The sequence below is a fragment of the Diadema antillarum genome, unplaced genomic scaffold, assembly GCF_040938485.1.
Source record: "Diadema antillarum isolate AM-2024a unplaced genomic scaffold, OU_Dant_1.0 seq00000069_RagTag, whole genome shotgun sequence".
Classification (NCBI taxonomy): Eukaryota; Metazoa; Echinodermata; class Echinoidea; order Diadematoida; family Diadematidae; genus Diadema; species Diadema antillarum.
In genome coordinates, this window is record NW_027271168.1 from 3,262,603 (window position 1) to 3,290,553 (window position 27,951).

The following is a 27,951-nucleotide window of genomic DNA, read 5'->3' on the forward strand; positions in this document are numbered from 1 at the left end:
GTATTAAGGTCTCTATCTGAGGACACAGGTTTACAACCCGGAAGAAAGGAACGAGACTTCTGCTATCATAGATACAGGTGAACCAAAACTTTGGCAGACCATGAAAATATACACCTGTTATGTTGTCCTTTCGACAGTCCGCGTATCAGGAAGTCGACTAATAACCAGTTTTTGGTGTTCATGCGCACCTCGACACTGCAAATTACTGGAGCCTGTGCTAAGTATACGATTGTTTAATTTTATCACTCTCTACTCATTCAAAATAGGTTCACTGATTCCAGGAACATTTTGTGTGTTTTGATGTTAGCAAGTTTTACAACCAAACACATTTTGGAACATATTGTAGATATAAAAGCGTGTAAATTAAATCTGTTCGACTGGACTTACTTGTGAAAATAAGTAAGTAAGTCCAGTAAGTCCAGTCGAACAGATTTGATTTACACGCTTTCAGCATAGGCCTACTACCTGGATGAATCAAAATCTACATCGATATAAGATTCATGTATATAGGTCATGGATGAATGCCATGAATCTTCTCTACTTATGTCCTTCGTGTCATTTCATCATTATTTTTTATAATATTGCTGCCCTGTTGAGCAGTGCAAACCAGTGTTTGGTATGTTATAGACAAAATAGGGAAAGAGAGAACGTGAAATATGGATTTCAAAATATTTGCTGGTCATGTAGTTCCTTCAGCACAATTTCTGTATCGATCAGCATAGAAACTCTTGAGTTGTCCACTCCCATAACTTTTATCGATATGTACAGACCACTGCATCCAAAATGCAGTCCATTCCATGCCTATCACACGTCACACGAAGTTGACATGTTTCAAGTGAAATAGAGAAAATAATATGATATATTTATTATATCACAATACTGTATGATTATTATATTAAATAAAATAGAAATACAGTATTAATCTTTATTGTATTATTTTATATTATTTCATATTATATGATATTATGTTATAATAATCTTATAAATGATATAATATAACAGAATATAATGTAATATAATATAATATAACATAACATAATATAATACAATATAATATGATATTATGTAATATAATATAATATAATATGATATAATATAACATAATCACACTATATTTGAAGAGTATATGATATAGATATCATTAAATGATAATAATAATAAAAAATAATGATAATAAAATCATCATGTTTTGATGGTTATAGTTACCTCTCTGGTTCTGAGCTGTCTGGAGAGACTGGTGGACCACTTCGTTGGAGCCGGAATCCTGCGGCCATCCGCCCACGTACGACAGAGGCATTAATGTGACGAAACTCGACCTCATGGTGAAAGTATCACCGAACGGTTGTCGAGACGGTGGTTGTGTCACTTCTGGCCTCGATGTGGATTCAACATAGGATGGCCAATTCGTCAGCCTGAGTTTTGGTCTTCTCGTTGGCCGGGTCGTTGGCGCACTCGCCGTGGTGGCTGTCGGGGTCGCAGTCGCCACGACAGTGGTTGTCGGAGTGGTGGTTGTTGGGGCGGTAGTGGTGGGACTTGGAGGTGCTAGCTTAGGTTTAAGCTCTTCAGAAATTACAAAGAAGGTATAAAAGTTATAACGTTAAAGTTGCAACATCCTGATGATATTAGCTATTACTTATTACATCACATGTAGGCCCTAGATAAGACACTCCAGCCTATCTCTCTGCGTGCCTCTGGCTCTTCGTTTTCACATTATTTTCCACTTCATATCTCGAAAAAACCTAATGTGCATGGTTCTTACAACACCCACGGAAGTAAACGACGAGTTTTACACAAAAACAAAGAATACTACAGCAAGCACATTGCAATAGCAAGAACACAGACAATTCCATAAATTTACATGTTGATTCGGTCATTCTTTCATATCTATGTGGAAGTGCAAAGAGAGTCGTGTATTCCGGTTATCTATTTCTTCGTTATTAGTTTCTAGTTATTTCTAAATCCTTGTCACCAAAATGGGTGTAAATAACAGTATGAAAATTATACTACTTTTTATGTAGATCAAACCTCGTTCCTCAAGAAGACGAGAAGACGTTGTCACGCCAAAGCATCAACAAAATAACCGCATTTAATAGGAAATCAAACAAGTTGTTATCAATTTTGACGGCACCGCTATGTGGCATTTTGAATTCAACGTATTAAACATATGACTTCAATACACAGTTATTTCCCCCTCCAAACAAAATGCTGTGGATTATTTTTCCTGGTTACCGTAGATGGTAACTGTTGTGTATCCCCTGCGTGATCTTGTGTTTGGCATGGGGCTAGTTTGTAGCTCCATGTGTTTGGTAACAGGGATTGTGTAGTGGGGAACATCTGCTCTTGCACTGATGAGAAAAGAAGGGAAATCGAGCTTCACAACACGTTTCCTACCATAAAGCGGCTCCTAACATGCCTACGCTTTCCCGTTCTGTCAAGCCTTGAGCACTGAGGAGTGAGGAACGGCAATCGTGTGGGAAGGGTTGCCGCGAACAGATTAACTACTATAATTTACAGCTCAGACGATTGGACCGGGCGAAACATCAAATCGAATTTTCCCGACCGGAAGTCGATATGTTCACCGAGCCTTCTAAGCAGAAGCCTGCGTCATACAGGAATTCATGTCGTCATTTCCGGTGAAGTAAAAGGTTGTGGTAAAATGGCGGGAAACAGGGAGCAGACAACTGCCCCTCACATCATGTAGGTGCCTTGGAAAGGACCCTGGGAGTCTAGTCTTGCTTCTATAAAGACTGAAAGGGGGACATGATGACCCCACTGAAATGAGAACTTTTGATAGCTGGATGAGCTTAAGTATTAAATGCTAATCTACAGTCTGATCACAGCTCCTCGGTTGGATGTTTCTGTACTCTCTTTGTACCCGAGAGTGGGCGGACACCCTTGGTGTGGAATAATGATGTGGAGTTGCAATTTAAAATTGGAGATGACTGTAGGTATCAATCAACATACACTTTCTGCTGGTGATGTAATAAATGAGGTTTGTTTGTGATTGTGATAGCTTAACACATATTATGACTTTAACAACTACTTTATGGCTGTGGGATTTCGTGCCAACTTCTCTTCCTTTAATGATGGGAAAAATCTGCAATCACGAGCCGGATTTGTATAGCACGATTCTTCCGTTTCAAATGAACTTTGAAAAAAAAAATTCTTTTTTTATCTCTCTCATTCAAAATATCATTGACAGAATCCTGCCAAAGAAATGTGCTGGTTAATTGCACTTTTGCACGGTAAAAACGAAAGCGATAGTCAGAGTCAAGTATCATTCTCTGTGTACTTTGTTTTGTTTCAGGTTGTCAGCATGTAGCCAATGGACTGTTCTTTTCATTATTATTTTAACTCCCACTTTGACCAGCGAGTATCTCGCCAGTTTTCACTGTCACAGATTGATATACACAGTAAAACCAATGATAGTGATCACTTCCACTTTTTCCATCATAATACGCGATGGGTCCCCTAATTGTGGACTTGAAGAGGAAATCCACCCCCCCCCCCCCAAAAAAAAAAAAGAAAGAAAAATATTCCGTACAGAAAATGACAAATATCGGATAAGAAAGAAGATTATATTTTGAAATCACACATTTCTTTTTTCGCAAAACACTTCTTGACCAGTCCTTTATGAATATTCAAATGAGCGAGTTGATGATGTCATACCCTAACATTTTTCCATTGTCCCAGAAACCCGAAAAAAAAAATGGTTTAATTAGAGAGCGACGCCAGTGCATAATCATATCATTGCGTGCTGCTCCATAAATGAGTCACTTGCCATTTACTTTCCTCTAAAGGTCTAAAAAGACATTAAACTTTTAATTGATTAGTATAACGACAGTTGTTTCCGTGAGTATTGTAAATATTTAGCCTCCCTTCCCCCTAGCTCTTTAAAAATTGGGTTGTCTGTAAAATCATTCTTAAATGAAATGCGGTTGTCGTGTTAGTTATTTGCTGAAAAAAAAAGCATTTTCTTTTCGTGATCTGCCATGCACTTCTCTGACAACAGGGTCTTACTAATTCATTGTATCACATGTGATGTAATTCTTATTTCTTATTTGTTGGGTTTAATGATACCAACTATTTCTTTCTCGAAAGTGAAAGGAAAATTCGGCAATCATTTCCCATTTTTCCTTGGAAGGAAATCATTTAAATCAACCTATAACAGTCCCATGGACGTTTGAGCAAAGTTGGACAAATCGCTACACTGGGCAAATTTTCTTTTCAAGTATAGGTCTCTCCCAACATGGCACAATGACTGGTAATATCTCTGTCTCTGTCTCATACAAGTCGAGAACTCTTGCTTCCTTTTTTTTGTGAAAGATTGGCATTTTATTACACATGTATTAAAAAAGAGTATATACTCGAGTATTCATTGAATTTACATAAACACAGAAATTTCCTACTCTCATGAACATGATTGAAGATTTGTATCAATTGGACACTGCTTTCCCACTATCCATCATGACGAAAATATGTATTCGAGAAAATACGAAATCGGGACATTTCGAGGTCTAAAGCAAATAAGCAGTATACTGTGTTATCAAGCAGGCGTGGCAAACCTAATTTTCTGAACGTGCCCACTGACATGACTGATTTTTTTTGTTTTTTGTTTTTTGGTCGAGATGAATTCATACAGAATCATAGTCACTGCATTCTTATGCATCGTAGAAATATATTATGTGTGTAAGCAAGGAAGTGAGACGAAACGCAACTCCCTGGTGTAAGTATAGATATAAGTTGATCAACCATAAGTATTTGTTAAACTTGAAACTTTGCTTGAAATGTGTATGTATGCTTTCCCTTTTCCCTTTTACTGATGAACACAGGTGGGTCGGGATAATCAATCTATCACGGAATTGCTTTGTTCTGAAAATGAAAGGGAAAAATCCTGGCAGAAGTAAAGCTTACTTTTGCATCTTGGTGCTGAAACGCATCCGGTGAGCGAGTAATCGTCCGGGTATCCGCCGAAGAAGAAGGGGACGTACTCGTAGTTTTCATGCCTCGGCTTATCCGCTTGGTCAAAACGCACGCAGATGAACCGCATGTCATCGCAGGTCAGCCCCGTGGCGTCGAGGTTGAACGGGATGTTCTTGAACTTCGGGAACGGCTTTCCCTTCCGGTACTTCTGAGCTCGCTGGTCAGAGGTCAAAACATTCTTGGTCACGCTGTAGGCGAAACCTTCGCCCTGTCTGTTCTCGCTGGCCCATACCGTCATGTTCCAAAGGTTGTGGCCATGCACACCGGTGGTTCTCTTGTTTTCCTTGAAGATCATGGAAACGTTAAGGCTGAGTTTGTTCGTTCGCCCCGGAAGTATTTTAGGGGTCGACAATATCTTTACCGTGGGGGACACGCGGCTTACATTGACATCTAAGAGAAAAAAAAAGAGAGAAAAGGAAACATGATATGCACAACATTATTTCACCAGCAAATTCTGAACAATGTTGGTGTAGTTACTGTATATCTAAATTACCGTTGTCGACCTAGATCGGTCCAACCTCATCGAAAGGAAATCAGTCATCAATATGAAAAACGGATGACAGGAAAGAAAAAGTGCTTCAATAATGATAAACTAAATTAATCATTTAAGCTCCCATGACTCATGACACAAAACTTACCTGAACTTTTGCAAAGAAATGTTATCAGTATATCTCTATACAGTTATAAATGCATTATTGACGCAATGACCAAATGTATATGATCGCATGAAACTAAAACAGTGACGTGATTTTATGTATCTACGTGTGTGACTTGAAAGAAAAAGAACATCCAGATTGGACAATAAAGATAAGATTAAAAATGAAATTGATAATTTGGAAGCTCTCCTCAATCAGCAAAAGCATTAATGTTATTTTTGGAGGATGATACTTTCTTGGGTCGCCTCGAATCTACTGATACAGTATGTACATTTATGCTGGTTTGCTCATTTACGCGATCATTTAAAAGTAGAAACGCTCATGAGTACGGATATTGGCAGTCAGGAAACAAATCATGTGATCGGATGTTGCTCTGAAAGTGTGAAATATTATGATAACATCAGAGAGAAGTTATTACGTATGTCAAGAATGTGTATTCATTAAGAAGAACATCATAAGCAGCATGCTAACGCAGGACTTACGTAAAAGCATGTCCGCGAAGAGGAAGAAAAAACTTCCTTTATCAGAGCTGAACCAAATGGCTGTGACATTTAAAAGTGTGTCTTCCGCAAAGACTAATATCAAACTGTGCCTTTAACCTGTGACATGCCGAATTCTGAAATTTCCATAGATTTGATACACAGACAGTCAGGTCCCCGTAGGGAGTGGGTTCAGTCTGATAGAAGGTACAGGGAATACAGCGGCACGTTCCACATAAAATTTATTGATGAATGCAGTTGGTCTCTAGACAATGGGTATGACCAATTAACAGTGATGACACAAGAAAGCTGATGAGAACAGGTCCTAACAATACACATGTACTTCAACAAATCCATTTCTTGTACGCATGCACTGATCCTTTAGCTCTTTTATGATGCTTGCGGGAAGCAGACAAATAGCCAGAACTCACAGTAAAATCTCAAAGACGTTAGAAAATTCATAAAGATTTTCTTTGACAGTGGATTTATGAGTTAATTCAACTTCAGTTGTTACCTTACTTAACTGTAAGTTCTGTCACTGTACTTTTACTTCTTCATATTTTTTTTTTACCTTGGCTCTACAATGCGACATTTGTCTATGACGATCACCTTGTCCTCACGGTAGAATTTGAGAAATGATAGGGTCAAAACATTATGATTTTTTCCTTTGTAGATCTAAGTATCAATCAGGATTATTGATTAAATTATGTATTCACTCACTCATCTGTTCGTGTATGCTCATCTGCCCATCGATTCATTCATTTATTCTATTCATTCATTATTCATTCATTCATTCGTTTATACATTCATTCATCCCTCTATCCATTCATTCATCCATTCATTCATTCATTCATTCATTCATCCATTCATTCATTCATCCATTCATCCATCCATTCATTCATTCATTCATTCATTCATTCATTCATCCATTCATTCATTCATCCATTCATCCATTCATTCATTCATTCATTCATTCATTCATTCATCCATTCATTCATTCATTCATTCATTCATTCATTCATTCATTCATTCATTCATTCATTCAGTCAGTCAGTCAGTCAGTCAGTCCCTATTGCCGATATTTTACCCGCTGAAATGGAGGTTCTCACGACAACGATTCTGGGGTGGTTGCCAACGAATGCTCCATCGGGGAACAATGACTTCGCGAAGCTAAAGAGGAAAACGAGGATTCAAAGTGGCGAAGAAGAAAACTGGCCAGGTATGAGAGAAGACGTCGCGCATTCCGGATCAAGCGGTGTCCAGGACAGGCCGTATTAACCCAGATTATGATCGAAACCTCGTGCGTTTTGGCACAGATCCGTCCGTCATGGTTTCGCAAAGGATTCGACTAGAACGAGTTGAAAGAATGAGGCCGCCTAATTCCGACACCGGTCACAACTTTCTTTCAGCGTGACTCGTGTGTCAAGCAAAATTCCCTAAGAAGCGCAGATTCATGGCTATTTGCTGACTTACCACAATTTGACTTCATACTTTTATTTCCTCCTTGGAAGAAACAAGATTAACTCTGTCTGACCACCTGCAACTGTACGGCATAAGATTCCATTGGAAATTTGACGATAATCTAGTCTAGACTTGAGGCAAAAGTAGGTTGCTGCTTAGGGTAGTCAGCAGCTTGACTGATAAAACTGGGCAATCAAGACAACGTGCATGATACTTATACAACGTGCGTTTGCATGGATTGTTTGAAAAGGAAAATATAAATTTTGCCAAAAAGTTTTATACTTTCATTTTTCACTTCAGGCACACTATATCAAACAGAATTGGTTCCATTTCACATAGTCTCCGAGTAAGTAGGTCCCCACTCCTTCTTTATCTCGTCTTATCGCAATTGCTACTCATTTTATCACCCACAACAAAGTACGCTGATAAGAAAAAATGATGTTGATACTAATGACAGGAAGAATCTATCTATCTATCTATCTATCTATCTATCTATTTATCTATCTATCTATCCATCTATCTATCTATCTATCTATCTATCATCTATCTATCTATCTGTCTATTTATCTATTTATCTATCTATCTATCCATCTATCTATCTATCTATCTATCTATCTATCTATCTATTTCTATCTATCTATCTATCTATCTATCTATCTATCTATCTATCTATCTATCTATTTCTATCTATCTATCTAACTACCGATCTATCATCTATCTATCTATCTATCTATCTGTCTTTATCTATCTATATATTTATTTATCTATTTATCTATCTATCTTTCTATCTATATGTCATCTATCTATCTATCTTTTTTTCTATCTATGTATCATCTATCTATCTGTCTATATCTATCTATCTCTCTGTCTATCTATCTATCTATCTATCTATCTATCCATCTATCTATCTATCTATCTATCATCTATCTATCTATCTATCTATCTATCTATCTATCTATCTACCTATCTATCATCTATCTATCCGTATCTTCAAAGCTGTCTGTCATGCTGTCTGTATATTAATGTCTCTCCCACGTTTGATGCGATCCGGATCGTGAGGGAGAAGGATCCATGATTTTACACCCAAACAACTCCTCGTGTCCCGGATGTTCGAATTACGACCCCTCCCTCTTAATTGTAATGTGCGACCTTAACGCTAGATGTCACTTGATGTGTCGCCCGTCCTTTAAAGTTTAAACCTTCAGAGTGTAATGTTACTCAGAGGAGGGAAGGGGGAGGGAGATGAGGGAAGTGATATTTAAGACACCCTTTGATCTTCTGCTCCAACATGTTACAGGGCCTATATTGGCATGCAGTAACCATGGGGACGAAGCTCTCACATAGATTGTTCAATAAGTACACACGTATTCGTATATAATGTACAATTTGTTATATCAAGATTAATTGGTTGAAGTTGTATAAAAAAAGGGGGGGGGGACAGAAGTGAACGCGAAGAGTGTTTGTATATTAAAAGGGGTTTTAAAAAGGACTTGTTCTGGTACGAACAAGTTGAAATATTATAGGCACAGCAGTGACAATTTGATAGAAATTAGGTAAAAAGTAACGAAGTTATAAAACTGTGAAGTTTCACTAATTTTCACAAAAACAGTTCTTGAACAGCCAATATTAATGTGCAAATGACTAATATGATGCTCGATCGCATTACAACTGCCATATACAGTAGTTTGTTTATAAGGTCTTGACATTTCTATTTTTCTTTATTATCCCCCTGTATCAAATCATTATAATGTTTGACTGATCATGATTTTGAAGTTGTTTAGACATGATTAACATTATCAATATGCTATGCAACAAGTTAATATTTTTCAATGTTGTGTCCACGATCAGTGGAGGTCCCATATCGTACAAGCTTTGCTTTATAGTGAGACCCTCCATTTCAATTCCCATCCTTTAAAAAAGGAAAATTGTGAGGAAACCAACATTCAGTTCACTCTTTGCAGATCCATATAAACTGCTGGAGAACTGGTTTGCCAAAAATCTATAAGCGAAATTTCACAATACTCATAATTTCCCTATTTTCATCGAATTCTGATCAGATTTTCACTGCTGAGCTTATGGAATTTTATTCTTTCTTTTCAGACTACTTTTAACTGGTCCGAAATTCTCCCCTTTACCACTATCTTTACTACTCTTCGTATTTGACTTTAGTTCTACTACATTTATGAATATTCCACTGTTTCGCCCCTCCCCCTTTCAATTCAACCCTCCAGCCCCCCCCCCCCCCCTCCCACTGACGTCTCTAAACCCCATAGCGGACATCCTTTTGGGATATAGAAATACATAGTTTCATAGTTTGATCTTTCACGGCTTGCACTTGCAAGATAGATAACGAGGAACGCAGCTGTCCGTTCTAAACCATATAACATGCAGCACGTGTACACACGTGAGTCAGAGTACACCACGCTTTCCAAACGCTTTCCCCTAGCAATCCTAAAATTGGCAATACCTCTAGACAGAGCAGCTAGTGGCAAAAAAAAAATGTATTTCACGTAATAAAACAAAATTACATGGTATTCATTCTCCACATAGGACCACTCGGCACTTTCCTGGCTACTTATGAAACCCTTTATGATAGATTTATATGAAAATATTATCATATTATCATCATATCATATATTATCATCTGCCAGCACACAGTTATCTCTGCTAATACATACATATATATCATCTTTTCCAACTACAGGCAAACTCTTTCCGTAAGCTCACTCTTGCTGATTTCTGTCTTTGCCATTTAAGTTTAGCGTGGGGCCTACCACGGAGAACCGAGGAGATATACAGTCCTGGGTTAATATTTAAAGAGGAAATCCACTTAAAAGATAAATAAACTTCAAAAGAAAGAGAAAAATATTCCTTCCAGAACGATACAAAAATGACTAAAATCAGATAAAAACAGTTCTTGACCAGTTTCTATGAATATTCAAAAGAGTAAGTTGATGATGTCATAATAAACCCTCACAAGTTTCGTGTATGTTATATATGAAATCCGGGGGAAAAAAAAAAAGTTATTTCTAGCTAGTACCAATAAAAGCATGTTCTCATACTTAGATATAGCGGGGTTAACATTTATTCTTTTTATTTTGGGTGGTTTTAAGGCAACTTTTGTAATTATAGGCCTACAGCTAAAATGTGATTTTTTTTTTTCATTTCTGTATATGAAATGAATAGGAAATTGTGAGAGCATGACATCTTCGACTTGCTCATTTGAATATTCACAAGGACAGGTCAAGAAATGCTTCCCGAAAAAAAGAAATGTGACATTTCAACATGTCATACCTTCCTTATTTCTAGCCGATTTGTGTAAATCTTGTATCGTTCTGTAGGAAATATGTTCGCTTTCTTTTGAAGTTTATTAATCTTTGGGTTGGATTTCCTCTTTAAGGACTAAGACATATTGTTTTCGTTTCTGTTTTTTTGTGTTTGGAGAAACAAGTATGTTGTTGTTGTTTTTGCCCTGTTGTCCTCACATATTGACATTGCCTTAATTTTAACACTTGGGCGCATTCAGTGTGAAAATAGCAAGAGGCCATTGTAATGAAGTCTCATTATCCCCAACCCTATAAGATTAGATATAAAATGTCATGAGCTGATAGCATTTAGAAGTCCATACTTTTAAAGATGCGATCTCGTGTTCAGATGTCAGCCTTGATCGTCGATAAACTTGTCTTATCTACACGATCTTCATATTACTAGATTTAATGAGTGGGCCTACCACGAGACGAACCGAGACGTGCTCTATGGTCGACATGTGTCGTTTATTTGGATACTATCATTGGGGATATCAATCTGATGTTGTTTAAATGTGGGGCGACGGGCAGGAAGACAGAGGGAAAATATGACTCAACTTTTCTATATTTCTTCCGCAAGCGTCTGCCAATAATTTTCCCCGTAGCGGCCGGACGGCCGGGGCTGCGCTTTGGTCAGACACGGAGCAGCTGCGGCTGCCAAAAGCGAGCTTCGACCCCTCGTCTACAGGAAGGGGTAGAATCATCTCCATCTTAACATTTTCTTCAAAGTATCTGCCGGACATTTCCTCCTACGAAATTCCCTTGACAATCCTGTCCTCAGAAGTGATTTTTAAGATTTGAATTCTTCTGCAAGACGTTTATAGGCGAGCTATAAAAGATCTCCAGATTATCAAAAGGTCAAAGTATATCCCGACTCAGAGGACACTCGAGGAAAGGGTTATAGAATCTCAAGTCAACTGACTGGATGACTAGGAGGTTTTAAAATACGATGATAAAGGGCACAGGATGGAGTTAACCTGAACCCATCGTTCCTTGTCCATGCTTGGGTACTCATTCAGTTTAAACTCACGTTCAAGTTTACTTCATTTACGGCAAAACATGATCACAGAATGTCATTAAAGAAGTATAATTGTGTAACACTCTTAGGCCTATTTTTGGATCGTTGTTGATGGTAAAGCGTGGACTTGTAGGCGAGTGTTACTATGCAGTTGCCACCACTTGTAACACTTTTAAACTGCGAGTGTTACACTGAAGTATAAGTATAGTATCCGGATCAGTCCACAATGGTAATAATGCGAAGTGACGCGAATGAAGTCCAGCCAGAATGTATATTTCATTATTCGAAATACAGAAAAATACGTGGTGGAAGTACAATATTGATATAAACACTTGGCACTCCATGTCGAGCTCCCAATCGGGGCTGGAGTGTATCACAGATGAACCCTCTGCCGGGTGGTAAGAGGACTGGCAGCACCAGTGGTTCGGCTGAACTAGAACCAAGAACATGGGTTTACAGGAACATTTATACTTAAACTTGTGAATATATTATCTTGGTACTTTTTCATAAAATGAAAGAGGAGATTATTATTTACTAATGTATATGCTGGATATTTCTAAGAAGGGCCATCCAAATTTGGGAAGGGGAAAGTTCTTATACCATTATTTGGTCATAAGATTTTATGAATGAAGTCACTACTCTGTTGTAGTGGTCGTCAGCACAGTGGAATGTACTGGTCAAGTGTTTAGGAAGAAGTCAAAAACAAAGGGGTACATGGTGGGTGGAATGGGTCAGTGGGGACTGACGACTTTCCGAATAAACCAGTGCGTCATGCGTCATAATGCACTGCAAGGACGTTTGAAGGAGGCAAGTGAGGAATGGGGAAAAGGACACAATTTTGGGTCTAACAATAATTGTATCAAAGAACAAAGTTAATAACAGTCGTAAAAATGTAACGATGCTAGTGATGATTACCAAAAGAAAATTGAACAGCAAAGTGATATGTTCTAGAGTAATCCTCCATTTCTACCTTTTTAATTCCTTGTAAAATCTCACTGTCACAACACTTATATACGGATAAACTATGGCATACCTCTGTGTATATCTCTTCATGTCCACGGAAGTGCTAGTTTGTTATAAAGTCAGGTGATGTGTCAAGGGATAGCTATATCACCTTGGGCCTGTTTCATGAAGAGTTGCAATTGATCTTATCCTTGATCTTTTGAGCGTAACTCAGCGAATCGAACGTAAGATCAAGCCTTATCGTAAGTCTGCTTCATGAAGATACTTACATTTGATTTAAAGCACAGATTTAATTGCAGATTGAGCGTAATATATATATATATATATATATATATATATATATATATTATATTTGGTATCAAACGCGCGAAAAGTTTGTTATTCCGAAGGTTTTAGTTATTCCGAAAATGAAACAAGGTTTGCTATTCAAAAGATTTGTTAATCAAAAAAACTTTCTTTGATCGTCTGATACACACTTCTCTCGCTGATATTTTATCAATGCCAGCTTGAGCATATAGTGTGGTTGCTACTATGGTTTGGTGATTAGCCCTATCCACCACACCGTGACATAATCGTGGTGTTGACTGTGGGATCGGTAGACCTCATGTGTCAGGTGGGTTGCCGATGATGACTTGCCCGGGAACAGAAGCCTGGTGTACCGTACAACTGTAAGTATTGTCTGTTCGTTAACCCTTTCACTCTCAAAGGCAGGAGCTGCAGCTTGTTAAACACTGCTTTGATTTCAAGAAAGGACCCTGCGAGTTGATGAGGTCACGAAACAGATAGCAGACAACAGAAAGAAGTGTGTTTAGGAACACAAACGCAAATACGTTTTGACAATGCCCACTTCGTATGACTCATGACAGATTGTATGAAATACAAAAGGCTTACCTGGATGGAAGAGTGCATTGTTCTGACTGTGTCGCCAAGAAAATGAGAGAAGACTTTAAATTTTGACGGACCTCTGTAATCATTGTTAATATGACTAAGCAGAACTTCACATGAGAATACAGAGCAATAAAAACAGTCGGGAGTGTGTTTGAGTGATGCAACACACAGATGCCGCGGAACGTATCCTCCCCCGTGAGGGCGTAGTACTTGTGGTTGAGTGGGTCAAGGGTTCAACCTCCCCCCCCCCCCCCCATCGATAGGAAGAATTTCCGGGGAACCCTCGAAATGGTTTATGTTTGTTTATTTTTCCTATATTTTTCGGATTTTTCATTCTGTGTGTGTGTGTTGGGGGAGGGGGAGGGGTAGAGACTGCAACCCCCCCCCCCCCCCCCCGTCTTTTCGGCTCCGCAGTCCCCTCCCCTCCCCCCCGGCTCGGCGGCCACTGACACTGACGCATGTATATGGGTATAGACAGTGGTTATTGGACATGAATATCACAAACTTATAGGAAACCAAGAGAAATGTGGATTGAATGAAAGCAGCAACATTAGAAGAACACATCAGTGAAAGTTTGAGGAAAATCGGACAATCGATGCAAAAGTTATGAATTTTTAAAGTTTAAACAAAAAATTCATTTTTCATGAAAATTACACATTCCATCAACTTGATACTTAAGGGTAGCAATTATTCCCCTGCTTTCTGAAAGCGGTTAGTCAAGTGCTCTTTCATGCTGTCATTATCCTAGAAAAGTGATTTTTGTGGAATTCTCTTTATATTTCTTTATTTTCTTGTCCACAAATGACGTCATAACCTCTATTAGTCTCCTCATCCAGCAGTTCCAAAACCAAAACTTTAAAATTCATACCTTTTGCATCGATTGTCCGATTTTCCTCAAACTTTCACTGATGTGTTCTACTTATGTTGCTCCTTTCACTCAATACACATTTCTCTTTGGGTTTGGGTTCCCTTTAAAACTATGCATCATCCGCTTTTTGCTCAGAGAGCTATTTCTCAGCTGTTAAAGGGATCGTATAGTTTTGGTTGAGACCTGATTTCAGGTTTCTAACATTTTTTTGGTGAGATAATGAGAAACTTCTTATGAAACATGAAAGAGCATGCAATTCTATGAGGAATTCAGCGTTTATTTGATGAAAATTGGTTTTGAAATGGCTGACATATCCCAAAAAAGAGCGATTCTAATAAAGTGTCGGACCCACACTTTATTACGATCGATTTGTTACCCACGCCGATGAAAATCGGCAGGGGGTTATGTAAAGGGTTCCGTATGTTTGTTTGTTTGTTTGTTTGTTTGTTTGTTTTTTTGTTTTTTTGTTTTTTGTTTGTTTGTTTGTTTGTTTGTTTGTGTACAAGATAACAAGAGAACGGGTAAACGGATTTGCACGAAATGTTCAGGGAATGTTTGGATAATGACAGGAAAGAATCGATTAGATTTTGGTGATAATCGGTTGACCCTTGCAAATTCTGTGTGACCTTGAAGTTTTGACCCCATGGTATAGTGACCATTCCGAAAATTTCCCGTTTCTCACTTTGCGATTTTCCGCTACCATACGAAGACATAAACTCCCCAACGATCCGACTTCGCTGCTCAAATGTTCGTAAGAATTCCGAAATTTACGTTTAGGCCTATTTGAGGGACTATGTCCTTCTAGATTTATGAAAGTTCGTTCTCCGTCATCACAAACTGGCCCGTATTTTGATGATTTTTCAAATTAACATTGATTGTTTTTTTCGTTGGAGGAGCATTTTGCTCGGTCGCAGTCACACTGCACGATATGCGTGCTCAATGTCAATGCGTGTGCAAGGCCGCTGAAAATGCATCGCGCTCTACACTGTTGGTGCAAAATTGCACCGGGGACGTTGCGGCGCTCGTTGGTGCCTGAATACTGGTGCAGTAGACATTTGCATTCAACCCTTGCATTGAATAATTCCCGTAGACACTAATCATAGGGGTAATTGCCTAGGGGGTACGTAAATTTTGTTTTTCTTTTTTGCTTTTTGTGGATACCATCAAAGATCGTACACTCATACGACCTTTGATATTTGATGATTTTTCAAATTAACATTGATTGTTTTTTTCGTTGGAGGAGCATTTTGCTCGGTCGCAGTCACACTGCACGATATGCGTGCTCAATGTCAATGCGTGTGCAAGGCCGCTGAAAATGCATCGCGCTCTACACTGTTGGTGCAAAATTGCACCGGGGACGTTGCGGCGCTCGTTGGTGGCCGAATACTGGTGCAGTAGACATTTGCATTCAACCCTTGCATTGAATAATTCCCGTAGACACTAATCATAGGGGTAATTGCCTAGGGGGTACGTAAATTTTGTTTTTCTTTTTTGCTTTTGTGGATACCATCAAAGATCGTACACTCATACGACCTTTGATATCATCACACTCTCGGCTTGCTATAATCAAAATATCCCGCAAGAAAACGGCGTATTTCTCGATTTTTAGCGCTTTTTCCGCGACCCGTCGCGTAGACAATACTCTTAAAACTGGACTTAATTCGCGCGCGCTTGGAAAAGTTCCGATTCTGCACTTTTGACGGTGGAATTTGGGATTTTCGATGGATTTTTGGAGGAGACTTAAGGACTTTCCTGTACGTGAATGAGTGTTAATACCGTATGTGTAATTATGTGATTTGCGTGTGATGTGACTGTAGAACCAAAGATCGTACACTTCAGTGTACGATCTTTGGTAGAACTCACTGGCTGGTGATAAAGCACACTGGCAATTAAGTGGCCGAATTCTGGTAGATGACCGAATGCACATTATGTTTACCCCGACTTTGTACTTAGGCGTGGGTCTGCCGCCTTTGACGGCCCCTCTCTAGTTTTACTTTTTTTTTGGATGTTTCAGTCATTCCAAACCTGATTTTCGTCAAATAAACTTTGAATTCCTCTTAAAATGGTATGCTCTGTACTATATCATAAGTGTTTTCTTGGTGTCTCGCAAAAAGTTAAATGCCAAATTCTCATCTCCACCAATACTGTCCCATCCCTTTAAAGTTATAACTCTTTAGTCTCATGGGCACAATGGGCAACACATTCATGTACTGTAAAATGTCAGTAGCATTCTAGAATGGTGGTTCTGGAAGGGTTCAAACCAAATAGATCTGACAGCAATAGCAAAACAGTGACAATCCGTCGCACACTACCACTACGACGATGTAAAGATTAAGTGCACAAACGATCATGACAATATCACCTCATTTGATTAGCAACTGTTTAGCTCTCTCTAATCAATCTACCACCTCATCCCCCCCTCTCCATTTCTTTTTCTCTGTCATGTTTCTCATCAGGGGGGACAATGATCAAGCTAAAACATGAAGAATAGCGACACGAGTCTATATAACAAAGGAGTAAAACAAAGCAGGCCTAAATCGTATCGATTCTTCATTCACCATTGTTCACGGAAGGGGATATTGGAATGATTCGTTACCCCAAGAAAGGTGCATTTCGTATTGGTTCGACACTCGGGAAAGAAACATCGTATTGATTCGGTACTCACGAAAAGGGCACATCGTATCATGGGTCACTACTCGGGAAAGAAACGTATTGATTCGGTATTCACGAAAAGGGCACATCGTATTGGGTCGCTACTCGGGAAAGAAACATCGTATTGATTCGATACTCACGAAAAGGGTACATCGTATTGGGTCGCTACTCGGGAAAGAAACATCGTATTGATTGATTCGGTATTTACGACAGGGGCACATCGTATTGTCAGCTACTCGGGAAAGAAATGTCGTATATTCGGTACTCATGAAAGGGGCACATCCTATATTGCAGGGGCGGATCCAGGAATTCCGTAAAGGGGGGGGGGGGGGGAGGGGCGCACGTGTCCCCTTTTATTTTCTTGTTATTTCTTTTGTTTGAACAAAAATCAAAGGGGGCCCCCGGTGAATCGGTACTCACGAAAGGGGCGTATCGTTTTGCTTCATTACTCGGGAAAGAGACATTGTATTTGACTGTTTGATTGGGTACTCACGAAAGGGGCACATCGGACAACAGGCTCCCGGCGGGTGAATGGCGTCTTCACACTCGTGCGGCGGGCATCCCTTGATGACGCACTCGATGGTAGCGTTGGTACATACACATGTACTGCAGTCATTGATGACCCATTCTTCCCCGTGCTCGTGGGGGATGCCCCGGTAGACGCAGGGAAGCAGATAGCCTTCCGAACTCATGAAACTCACGCTGGAATAGTCCTCTGTGTTGAGATATTAGGAAAGATACGATGCCAGTAAGCCAGTTCACAGTTAGCACTAGCCTGCAATGACATCTGGAACCACAGACTTAATTGAATAATCTTTTAGAAGAGCATTTGCAAACAGCCGAGCAGAAAGTGTTAATTTAATACAAGTATTACGTACTGCATGAAATTATTTTTTTATTTTGTTGAAAACATTACACATTCATTTGTATATTAAAACATAGTACACCTGCTTCATACATGAATATTCATAACATAATTTTCATGAAGACCTATGCACTATTGAATACTCAGTTACGCTTGGAAATAAGTCAATTTCGAGAATGGTCTGCAATAAGCTTTATGAACACATGCTCAGATTATATTTAACTATGTGAAATGGTTTACTGCAGTCTGCGTTTCAATGATGAGCTTGATGCAGTGCTACTGCTCAGACTGTTCCCACTTAGCCGAGTTGGAGTCTCGAGTTGTGCCGAACTGCGTGAGCTTGAACTCGCGTTAACTCGCGTGAAATTTGTCAATTTTAATGAGCTGCGCATGAGTGATCTACGAGGCAACATCGAGTTTACTACGATAGATGTACGAGTGGTCCGAGCGTGATACGAGTCACACCGATCTTGGTGTGGGTTGTGATGACCTGTGTACGACTTAAACCGAGCTTTCATCGAGTTATAAAGAGCTTGTTACGAGCCCGTTACGAGCCCGTTACGAGCCCGTTATGAGTTCGCGCAATCATTGCTGTTTGGTTTGGCCTCCAGTGGGGTCTTTTCTCCCATTTTCATACTGGGATCTGGTCTTGTGGGTCTTGTTTAGAGGCTTGGTCTTCTGACTGCCTCTGTAGCTCATCAAGAATGATCTCTTCTGTTTCTACTGTCTCTTCCTGCTCTTCTACCTCTACTTCTACCATTGCTTGATTGATCTCCATTTCCTTCTTCGTTTTTTTCTTGGATTTCTTGAGCCGAGGCATGTTTTTTGTCTTAAGTTTTAAGTATAAGTTCTATAGAAATGTAATGGCAATGACCTATTTGTGCACGTGCACGTGCGTTTAGGGTTGAATGAATGTCTCCTGTCTTGAAAACGCTGGCAAAATGTGAATTATTCCATATCAATAGTTCAGTGTAATGCACTCTGAATAAGCTAATACAAAACTCGTAAGTCGCAGAGCTCGATCTAAACTCGTGCTTAGCTCGAGGGCAATTCCCCCTTACATACTGGTAGTAGAGTCGTAGTGCTCGTATGGCACTCTTCAAAACTCGAGCAGAACTCGCGGATATACTTGATGGTGGCGAGTTACGAAGTGTTCATCGCGAGCTTCGTACGAGTATTGAGAGTTTGTTACGAGTAGTACGAGTATATTACGAGTTTAAAAGAGTTCAGCACGAGTTACTTCGACAGTACTGATCGAGTTAAGGAAAATTTTGAATGTTCGAATGTTTGAATGTTCAAAAATTTTTGAACCACTCGCGAGTTCACGAGGACTTTTGCAGATTCACTACGAGTTACGCGAGTTGTCGCGAGTTATCCCGAGTTACATGAAGAGCTTTACGCGAGTTATGCCCCTTTGAGGCAACTCGCCACAACTCGCCAAAGCTCGGCACTGTAACTCGGCTAAGTGGGAACCCTGCTTAAATTTCAATAGCCATCACTAGCTATTACAACTAATATCCACAACAACAATAACAGCATGTATCACACTCGACTGCTGCTACTATATACTATGATACAAGTTAAGCTACTAATGAAAATAATGCTGCTGGAGAAATGATATGGCATTAATGACGATATCAATCGTAAGGCTAATATCACATTTAATGACATGTCACTGCTTTCCTACAACACAATTTGCTTTCCTTTGTGACGATTTGCAACAGATCAAACATGCAGAGAGGAAATATAGATAATAATTCCTTTACAACACATTGGCACAGTGATATTTAGAAGCTGTTTGTTTCTATCGTGATAGAAATAGCCCCTACCCCCCCCCCCAAAAAAAAAAAATATCCAAACACAAGCAGGTAGCAATAACTCAAGGACATGCAGTGAACGCGGTAGAAGTTTCCATGTAACAACAGCCATCGATGTTATATTCACAAATTTCACCTGCAGTTAATGATTCGTACCAGACAGGCATGAGCCAAATTTAAGATATATTCTCCCTCGGGCCCTTGAACATCGATCATTTCCAACATGTGTCATTGTAAGTATTACTGTCGCCATACCAACACACAGTTGTCTGCCAGCAACTAATGTACTATTTTCGGAAGTAGAATCATTTTGACACACAACATTTTCATCATTTATCGTAAACAAACACGGATCTTTGGCGCTGGCAGGTGTTTTTCTTCCATAAAGTTCCTTTCTTTTATTTCGAGGCCCATACTGCCGGAAAGGGTTATGTTTCGTTTCTTCTGTAAATTGCGTCCCATTTGTTTGCTATTCTTTCACTTTCATTCAAGCTAACGGCATTGTCATTTGACCCATTTAATTTGTATATTCCACGAAATGAGATTCTCTCTCATTTATAATTTTATGTGATCAATAGGGGATTAGTTATAGACGCTGTGAAGAATAAACAACAAATAGTACCACAAATTTAGTATGTAATTAGATTTCCCATTCAAAATGATTGTACAAACTTTAAAATTTTGTACTATTTGGACGAAATCGTTATCTTTACGCGGAATTGAATGGGGATTTAAAGGGCTGGTGCAAAAGAGGAAAAGTAACCATTAACGCGCTTTACGGACAGATGAAGTGTTGGATTGATTTTGACGTTATCATACACATCTGCTAATGTTGCTCTTGGTATCACTTAGGGAGAGTAATTACTTTGAACACTGAGTAGCTTTATGTGTAGTAAAAAAAACCCCATACAAGTGGGATTATTGTCACGAGAGCCCGAGTTGGCTGCTGTGGTTCTGCTGGTAAATCACTCTAAAACGAACGATTTCCTCCCTTCGACAACAACTGGGTTCTCGTATGTCTTCATCATCACATACCTAGGACTTAAAATTCCCCTAGTTAAAAAAAAAAGAATGTCTATTAGACTTAGAGAATGACTCTATAGGAAGTGTGTTAACAATCTAGGTTCATTAGTCGACGCTCTCTTTTTATTCACGGCCAACTATGTGGTGATGGACTGGTGTGTTTGAAGAGCTGATACTGTTTAGTGTGTTTTAGTGCGCTAGGCGATCGAGTATTTGTACTTAACAAGACTGTGTAAAGCTTTGTAATCTGTATCAGGAACTGGGTCTAACGTCATGTGTAAGCATATTTGTTTTGTTTTATGTTTCCTTCATAAAGTGCCACAGAGCATCCACTATTTCCCTCATTATGTGAAGATGTAATTTTTGAAAGTATTTTTTTTAAAACTATATGATGTGCATGGTATGCGTTGCCAGAGAGTCTATTATCAATATAAAAAAGGTTGTGGAACACAGGGTCAATGGTTTAACGACAAGTTGAAAAAGCATAATTGTATTTTTTTTATTATTATTATTCTCAGAAACGGTTCAAAATATTTTGTTACGTTTCAGCCTTTTGGTGTTTTTTATTACGTGAGATCAAATTTTGGTGCAAAAATGTGCAATAATATAATACAGAATGTTGGTTAGATACAATAGTGTATATTTGCCGGTTAGACGAGAGAGTGTGCGTATTAGTGGAATGAGAGTTAGAAGAGAGAGAGAGGGGGGGGGGGGAGAAAGTAAGAGAGATAGATGTGCAAATATCAGACGCTATTTTCGTATATACATGAGTGTTATAATAATTCGAATATATAGTATTTAAGTATTGATTGACTGATTTGATGTAATGCACTGTGTGTAAATTGAATATTGGAGTTTATGGCTAGGAAGAGAAGATTGTGAGAAAATATGTTTTGAATCAAACTGATCATTTTTGTTATGTAAGATGTGTTGATTTGAGCTGTATAACAACATCTGTATTAATAAGTATAAATAACCGGCATACACAATTAACATAAACTCAAGTTATTTTCTGATAATCATTGAAAATAGTGATATGAAATATTGTATTTGTAACATTTGTTTTTGTTCTGTATTATAGGTTGATCTCATTGTGCAATGGTTAAGATGAATTAGATTGACCCTTTGTTGTTCTATGCATTTTTTTTTTCATTGGCACACTGTATTTTGTGAGTATTTTAATGTATTCATGGTCATTTGTTAACAATGTCTGTAATTCAGCCTCCGGGTTGCGATAGATATTGATGAATAAAACACCCTTTTCAATTCAAATCCCCCTTTTCAATTCAAGTAAATTTAATGCTGTTGGTGTATGTGTGTGTGTGTGGGGGGGGGGGGGGGTGTATGTGTGCTTAAAGTATATTACCACGATAACCCGGCACTTTGGCCACGTTTGTTGGCCCTTAAACTTAGGGGTGTAACGAATGTTGTACGTTGCAACATTGGCAGCTACCATAACATCAGCAAGAAATGAAAAAAAAAAAAGGCAATATCAGTTGTTGGTGTGGTAGCTGCAGTTATGGCAACATACGACCATTGCAAACATGTTTATGAGATTGACCAGTGAAATGTGCAATATTCATTTACTATTCAACATTGCGTTTAAAAGCTGTGCCATTAACTAGCCTATTTGAGGTATTTGTGAATGTTGTTCCAACTTGGTTTATACCAAGTTGGTAGAGGAAGACTTTCATCAATGTCCTATCACGATACAACCCGTATGACGTTGACCTTCACTCTTGATAATTCAAAGATAGAACAGCTGAGTAGGTCTGTCGACCCCTGCGCAATTTGGATATTACTGTATTACTCTTGAAAATACATGCTCTTTCATATTTCTAAGAGGTTTCTCATTATCTCTCCAAAAATGATAGAAACCTGAACTTAGGTTTCAACCATATAAAACTATACAATCCCTTTAAAGGACATAAATTATGGATGAAAATAGATAGATGAATTTGAATTTGATATCAAGTAATAAAACCCAGCGTTATTCGCCTTCTGGAGGACTGAACTGACGAAGCATCAAGACAGATCTGTAGAAGGTAATTGAAAATTAGTCGTGGTATTCTCTAATCAGTAGATTGAAAAGGTGAGTTTTCAGTCCAGTGTGATTATCTGAAAGCTATGGTCATAGGCAGGGCTTGCGACGATCTTTTCAGAAATTGTTTTATTGTATTGAAGATATCCATATCCAAACAAAGGACTGTCATTTAGTACTTTCACTTACCGTCCTGAGCCTGGCACACAGAAATAAAGAAGAAAACTGTAACCAATGCTCCGATGATCATGAGGACTCGGAGGCTCTTGTCTCCATGGTAACTCCTCATTCTCCTCCCTGCCGCCATTTCCAAGTATTTCCTCTCGTAGGCTTCTCTTGAGCCGCCGTAGCGAAATTAGTCTAAATGTACTTAGCTCCTTAGCTTGTTATCCTGTAATTATCATCCTCGGATTCCTCCCTCCGCTGTTCACAGAACCTCTCTTCATCACCTCACTGTGCGATCTGGCGGTGGTGTTGCCTACAGTCCCCGTGACACCCTACGCGCCGTGGTAACTCTAATCCTCTGCACAACATCCCGCACGTAAAAATGGGAAAAAACGGTTATCCGTGCGCTGAAAAAATACATGGCAGCTGGCAAGAATCCAGGGACCAGTGTTTGTGTCCCTGCTTACTCTGAAAAGTTTTCTAAACTAAACTGCGCTAAGTCACAAATAAGAGGCATCCTGTTTTGGATCTTTGAGGTGTTAGCTGGAATTCTTCCCTTCTGTCTATCTTTTAATCCATCTACCTATCCATCTATCTGTCTCTATGTCAATTTGTCTTTCCATCTCAGTCTGTCAGTAGTTGTGTTAAGATAGATGATGTGAGTGATTGTGATACCATGTGTACATAAATTGTTCCACCCACAATTTTTTCACAATAGGCCTACTTCAAATTACATCAAACCAAAAATAAGATTTTTATCCTCGAACCGGATTTTTCGTCGCGTTTCAATTAGATACTGTAAAACCAGACATTCAATTTCGCGTGCTTGAAACTTTCGCGAACCTTGGGAGGAGCCAAAATTCGCGAAATTAAAATGCATGCGAATGTTCTTGTCTACACTATACTTGTCTGCATTGAATACCAACGGCAATTTGGGAAAATTTCATGCAGCAAAAATGGTCGTCGGCTCCAATTCGCGAAAATTTCATTGCGCGATTATTTCTGGCTTTACAAATAGCGAAGACGACTGTGAAAGGGAAAATTCGCAGTCGCTATTTTTGTTCAGTCATTTTTTTTAAACCAAAAGCGTTATCATTATGACGTAGGGCCTACTTACCCACAAATCAACATGAGAGTCGCAAATTGTTGAAATCCCCTCAGGTACAATAATTACTGGACTATCTCGACCATTGTTACTACACGATGAAACATCTGAATCTCTCTGTAGTTTTTTGTTCTTTGAAGTTTTATCTTTATGGATTATTGGTGTACTGCTGTCTGATCTCACACTTTGCACTTTATATGAAAGTTCAAGAGGTTGCATTATCGTCATAAGTTTAGCTTGGTTTATCTTAGATTAAGTAAGTTATTTTTCACTGCTAGGTTTTCGTCATATTTGTTGTTGGTTTTGATTTACAACACTTCTGAATCATCTTATTTCGGTTTTATTTCAAAGGTTGTGATGTGGTTTAAGGCTGAACTGAATCTAAATTTTGGTGCCAATAATGTTAAGATCTTTGTTAATGAGATGTAATCGAAGTTATGCCCCGGTCTTATTCATTTCCCGTTTTTGTTTGTTTGTTTGTTTGCTTGTCTATTGTGTCATCAGAACCAAAAGGGCGGTACGTAATTAACTGACTTCTTTTTTTGTTTACGATTCTGGCAACACTCTGTGTTAAGCATTACTTCATAATCATGATTAGCATTCAAGGCGAACAACAAAACCGAAATGTGCACATTGTAGCCTTACTACCACGTGACACATATTTTCTTGTCTCTATTCATTCACCAAACTAAACATAAATAGCCTCGGCTATATCGGGATAAGGTATAAAAACATTTTAAAGATATTTCAGTAACCGCACTACATCACTTCTTACTTTGTTTAGTCAATGCCGGAGTACATTAGCTTTGATAAACGCCGGAGTATATTAGCTTTGATAATCATTGATCGTTTATCTAATGACAAATGTGTGACTGGACTGACATCGCGACGTCTGCGAAGTTTTGCGTCACCTGACAACAGAAATGTGTACTCCTAGAAACATCACATTATAAAAGTTGGTCTTTTTTCCTTTTTATCCCTCCACATTGCATTTATTGACATATTTATGTATTCACCTGGTCCAGTATTGATCAATAGCAATAATAACAGTTAACAAATGAATAAGAATCAATAAATGACAAACATACTATAGTCACGTGTGTAAAACTAATGATGACCAATTTCATATCTGCCGTAAATAGATAGAAATCACATCTTGCCAATAATGCACACAGTATAATGTTATTCATTTTGTACACAAAACATATTTGACAGCTAACCTGACCTTTTTATCTCCTCCATTTTTGCTTTCTTTTTATTTTTTGTTTGTTTGGAATGCTCTGCTCATGGTACAGTCATACGTAATTAGTTGACAGGAAGTCAAAATGTTCGATGTTTAAAACAGGGCTACTCATAACCTTCATTTGTAGTGTTTTACCAGACATTCTCCAGCTCCTGAACTTAAAAGGAGGAAAATACGTCAGGAAAGTGGAAGTGGCTACGACTAGGAAAAAAATATGAAAAGCAGATGAATGGCACAATTCACCTCAGTGCCTGTATTAATCCCTTTAAAGGGCATAATTTTCTGATTTCACAAAGTTTGACAATTTTGAAAGGTATCCATGAGTACAGTATGTAAGATATCATTAGGATATTTAAGTATGTATAGGGCCTACACATTCACAAAACACACACAGACACACACGCCTACACACACACACACACACATACACACACACACACACACACACACACACAAACACACACACACACGCACACACACACACACACACTCGCACACGCACACACACACACACACTCGCACACGCACACACACACGCACATAACATATATCAATAATTCGGGTATGTAAAGGTTCTTTATGCAAAAGTATCTCCGTAGGGACTTCAGGAATGCAGGAATAAAGGTAATCTACTTGCTACTCCCTGCCCTAACTTCATGAGTGGCCCACGAGAGTCGGTTTTCAGGATTTTAGCTGTTATTTTGCCGCAGCGATCTGTGTGGTTTGAGATAATCCCTGTGGCAAATGAGAAGTATCCTGTTCTTCCTCCCCGATACACCGTTGACCAAAGAGACGATGAGGGCGCACTTTGACTCTCTGTAAAGCAGAATTAATTCTGTTAGCAGAAGATGTTGAAGAAGTGACTATAATACTTTCAATATGCATAACCAAATGAATTAACCTTACAACTGGCAGTGTATAAACAAATGATATTATTTGCCGGATATCCGACATTTTCAATCTAATTCTTACCAACTCTAAAGTTTTCCCGTGAAAGTGCTCAAAGCGTTCATATCAACTATTTATGGACCACAAACTGTAGTATCAAACTGAAACATCACGTCATAATTCAGCCATACTAAGTGTTAAAAAGTTTTACCACACAAGACAAATTATAAAAGGCTATCAAGATTAAGGTTCAATGAGTGCCTTATTGGACTTCTGGAAGAAAAATGGAATTCATGCCCCATCCCGGTTCAACAATGTATACATTGAAATCAGAAGAATTATTTCGGCAAAGCACAATTCATGTCAATTATTATTCAACGTAAAATTTAGTAGTGTCCACTTTGAGCCATCATAGTTTAATCGAGAAATTATTGCATAGAGATAGGCCTATAAAGTATGATGCACTAGTTATGCAGTCACGGGAAATCAATTTAGGGTGTATCAGTGGTTTTTATAGAATAGTCTACTATCAAACTTAATCTTTCACCGGATGTTCTGATAGAGTAATATATATATCAATATCTCAAAGAATATTCAGTCTTTACTACACAATAGGATGTTTCATTTTTTTGTTGACAATGTACGAAGATAGACTGCCCAATCTGAGGCACAGTTAAAATGAAATGTTCAAGATTAATGTGTCCATGACCCTTCACATTGATTCTTACTTTGTAATAGCATTCGAACACCATATTATAATCCATGATGGGTATTATTCGTCTGCCTGTTTCGGAGTACAAGTATGTAAGTATGAAACGATATGACAATAATGGCCGATCTATTCAAGGAGATGATCTCGGCAGGCATACTAATGTCTGTTCTAACACCAGTCACTGCATATTTGGTCATTTTCTCCCAGTAGGAATGCTTTCTTTCTCATTTAATACCGGAAAATACGTTGTAAATGTTTACAAGGTAATTTTGTGTGCAAGATTCTGTGCTTTTTTGTTCTGTCAATTCATTTCAATTCAGATCAAACCTCATTTCCAATATCACATTTTTCCGATGCAGTTGAAAACTATAAACTTTATAGGAAACTATTTGTTGAAAATCATTGTATCATTAGAAAAGAGAGGCCCCTGTAAAAGACATCAATCTTATAGAGATATGGGCGTTGATATACTTTCACTTTGGTATAGCTTACACAACTCATGTATTTCGCCGATTCATAAGGAATGTGCTAATTGTTGTGAATCTCATTCGTCTTCTATATACTGACAGGTGCATTGCACCTGTTTGTAGAGACAGGTGCGATGCACCTGTTTGAAGACAACAGTTTTTTATTTCGATTTGATTTATTTGTTCCTGCATTATCGTTGTACACGCACATTCATGTATATGTGTGTATACATACACATTGTTAGTACCATACATAAAATTGTTCACAAAGTACTTTTCTCTCCACTGGCTTTACAATGTGTAACAGCGGGTATCAGCGATGGTATACAAATAATGATTAACCCAGAAGGGC

General features: G+C 38.5%; 1 protein-coding gene across 1 annotated transcript in view; it reads right to left on the reverse strand.

Moving 5' to 3' along the window:
- The window catches only part of LOC139725982 (uncharacterized), a 28,789-nt gene extending 9,831 nt beyond the window's left edge, over window positions 1-18,958 (reverse strand). Inside the window, exons 1-4 of the mRNA XM_071637064.1 lie at window positions 18,776-18,958; window positions 17,767-17,986; window positions 4,915-5,373; window positions 1,207-1,560 (exon numbers count right to left, since the gene is read on the reverse strand). Coding sequence (XP_071493165.1) covers window positions 1,207-1,560; window positions 4,915-5,373; window positions 17,767-17,986; window positions 18,776-18,958 — 1,216 coding nt within the window. The remainder of the gene's footprint in view (window positions 1-1,206; window positions 1,561-4,914; window positions 5,374-17,766; window positions 17,987-18,775) is intronic.
- Between the last annotated feature and the right edge of the window lie 8,993 nt (window positions 18,959-27,951).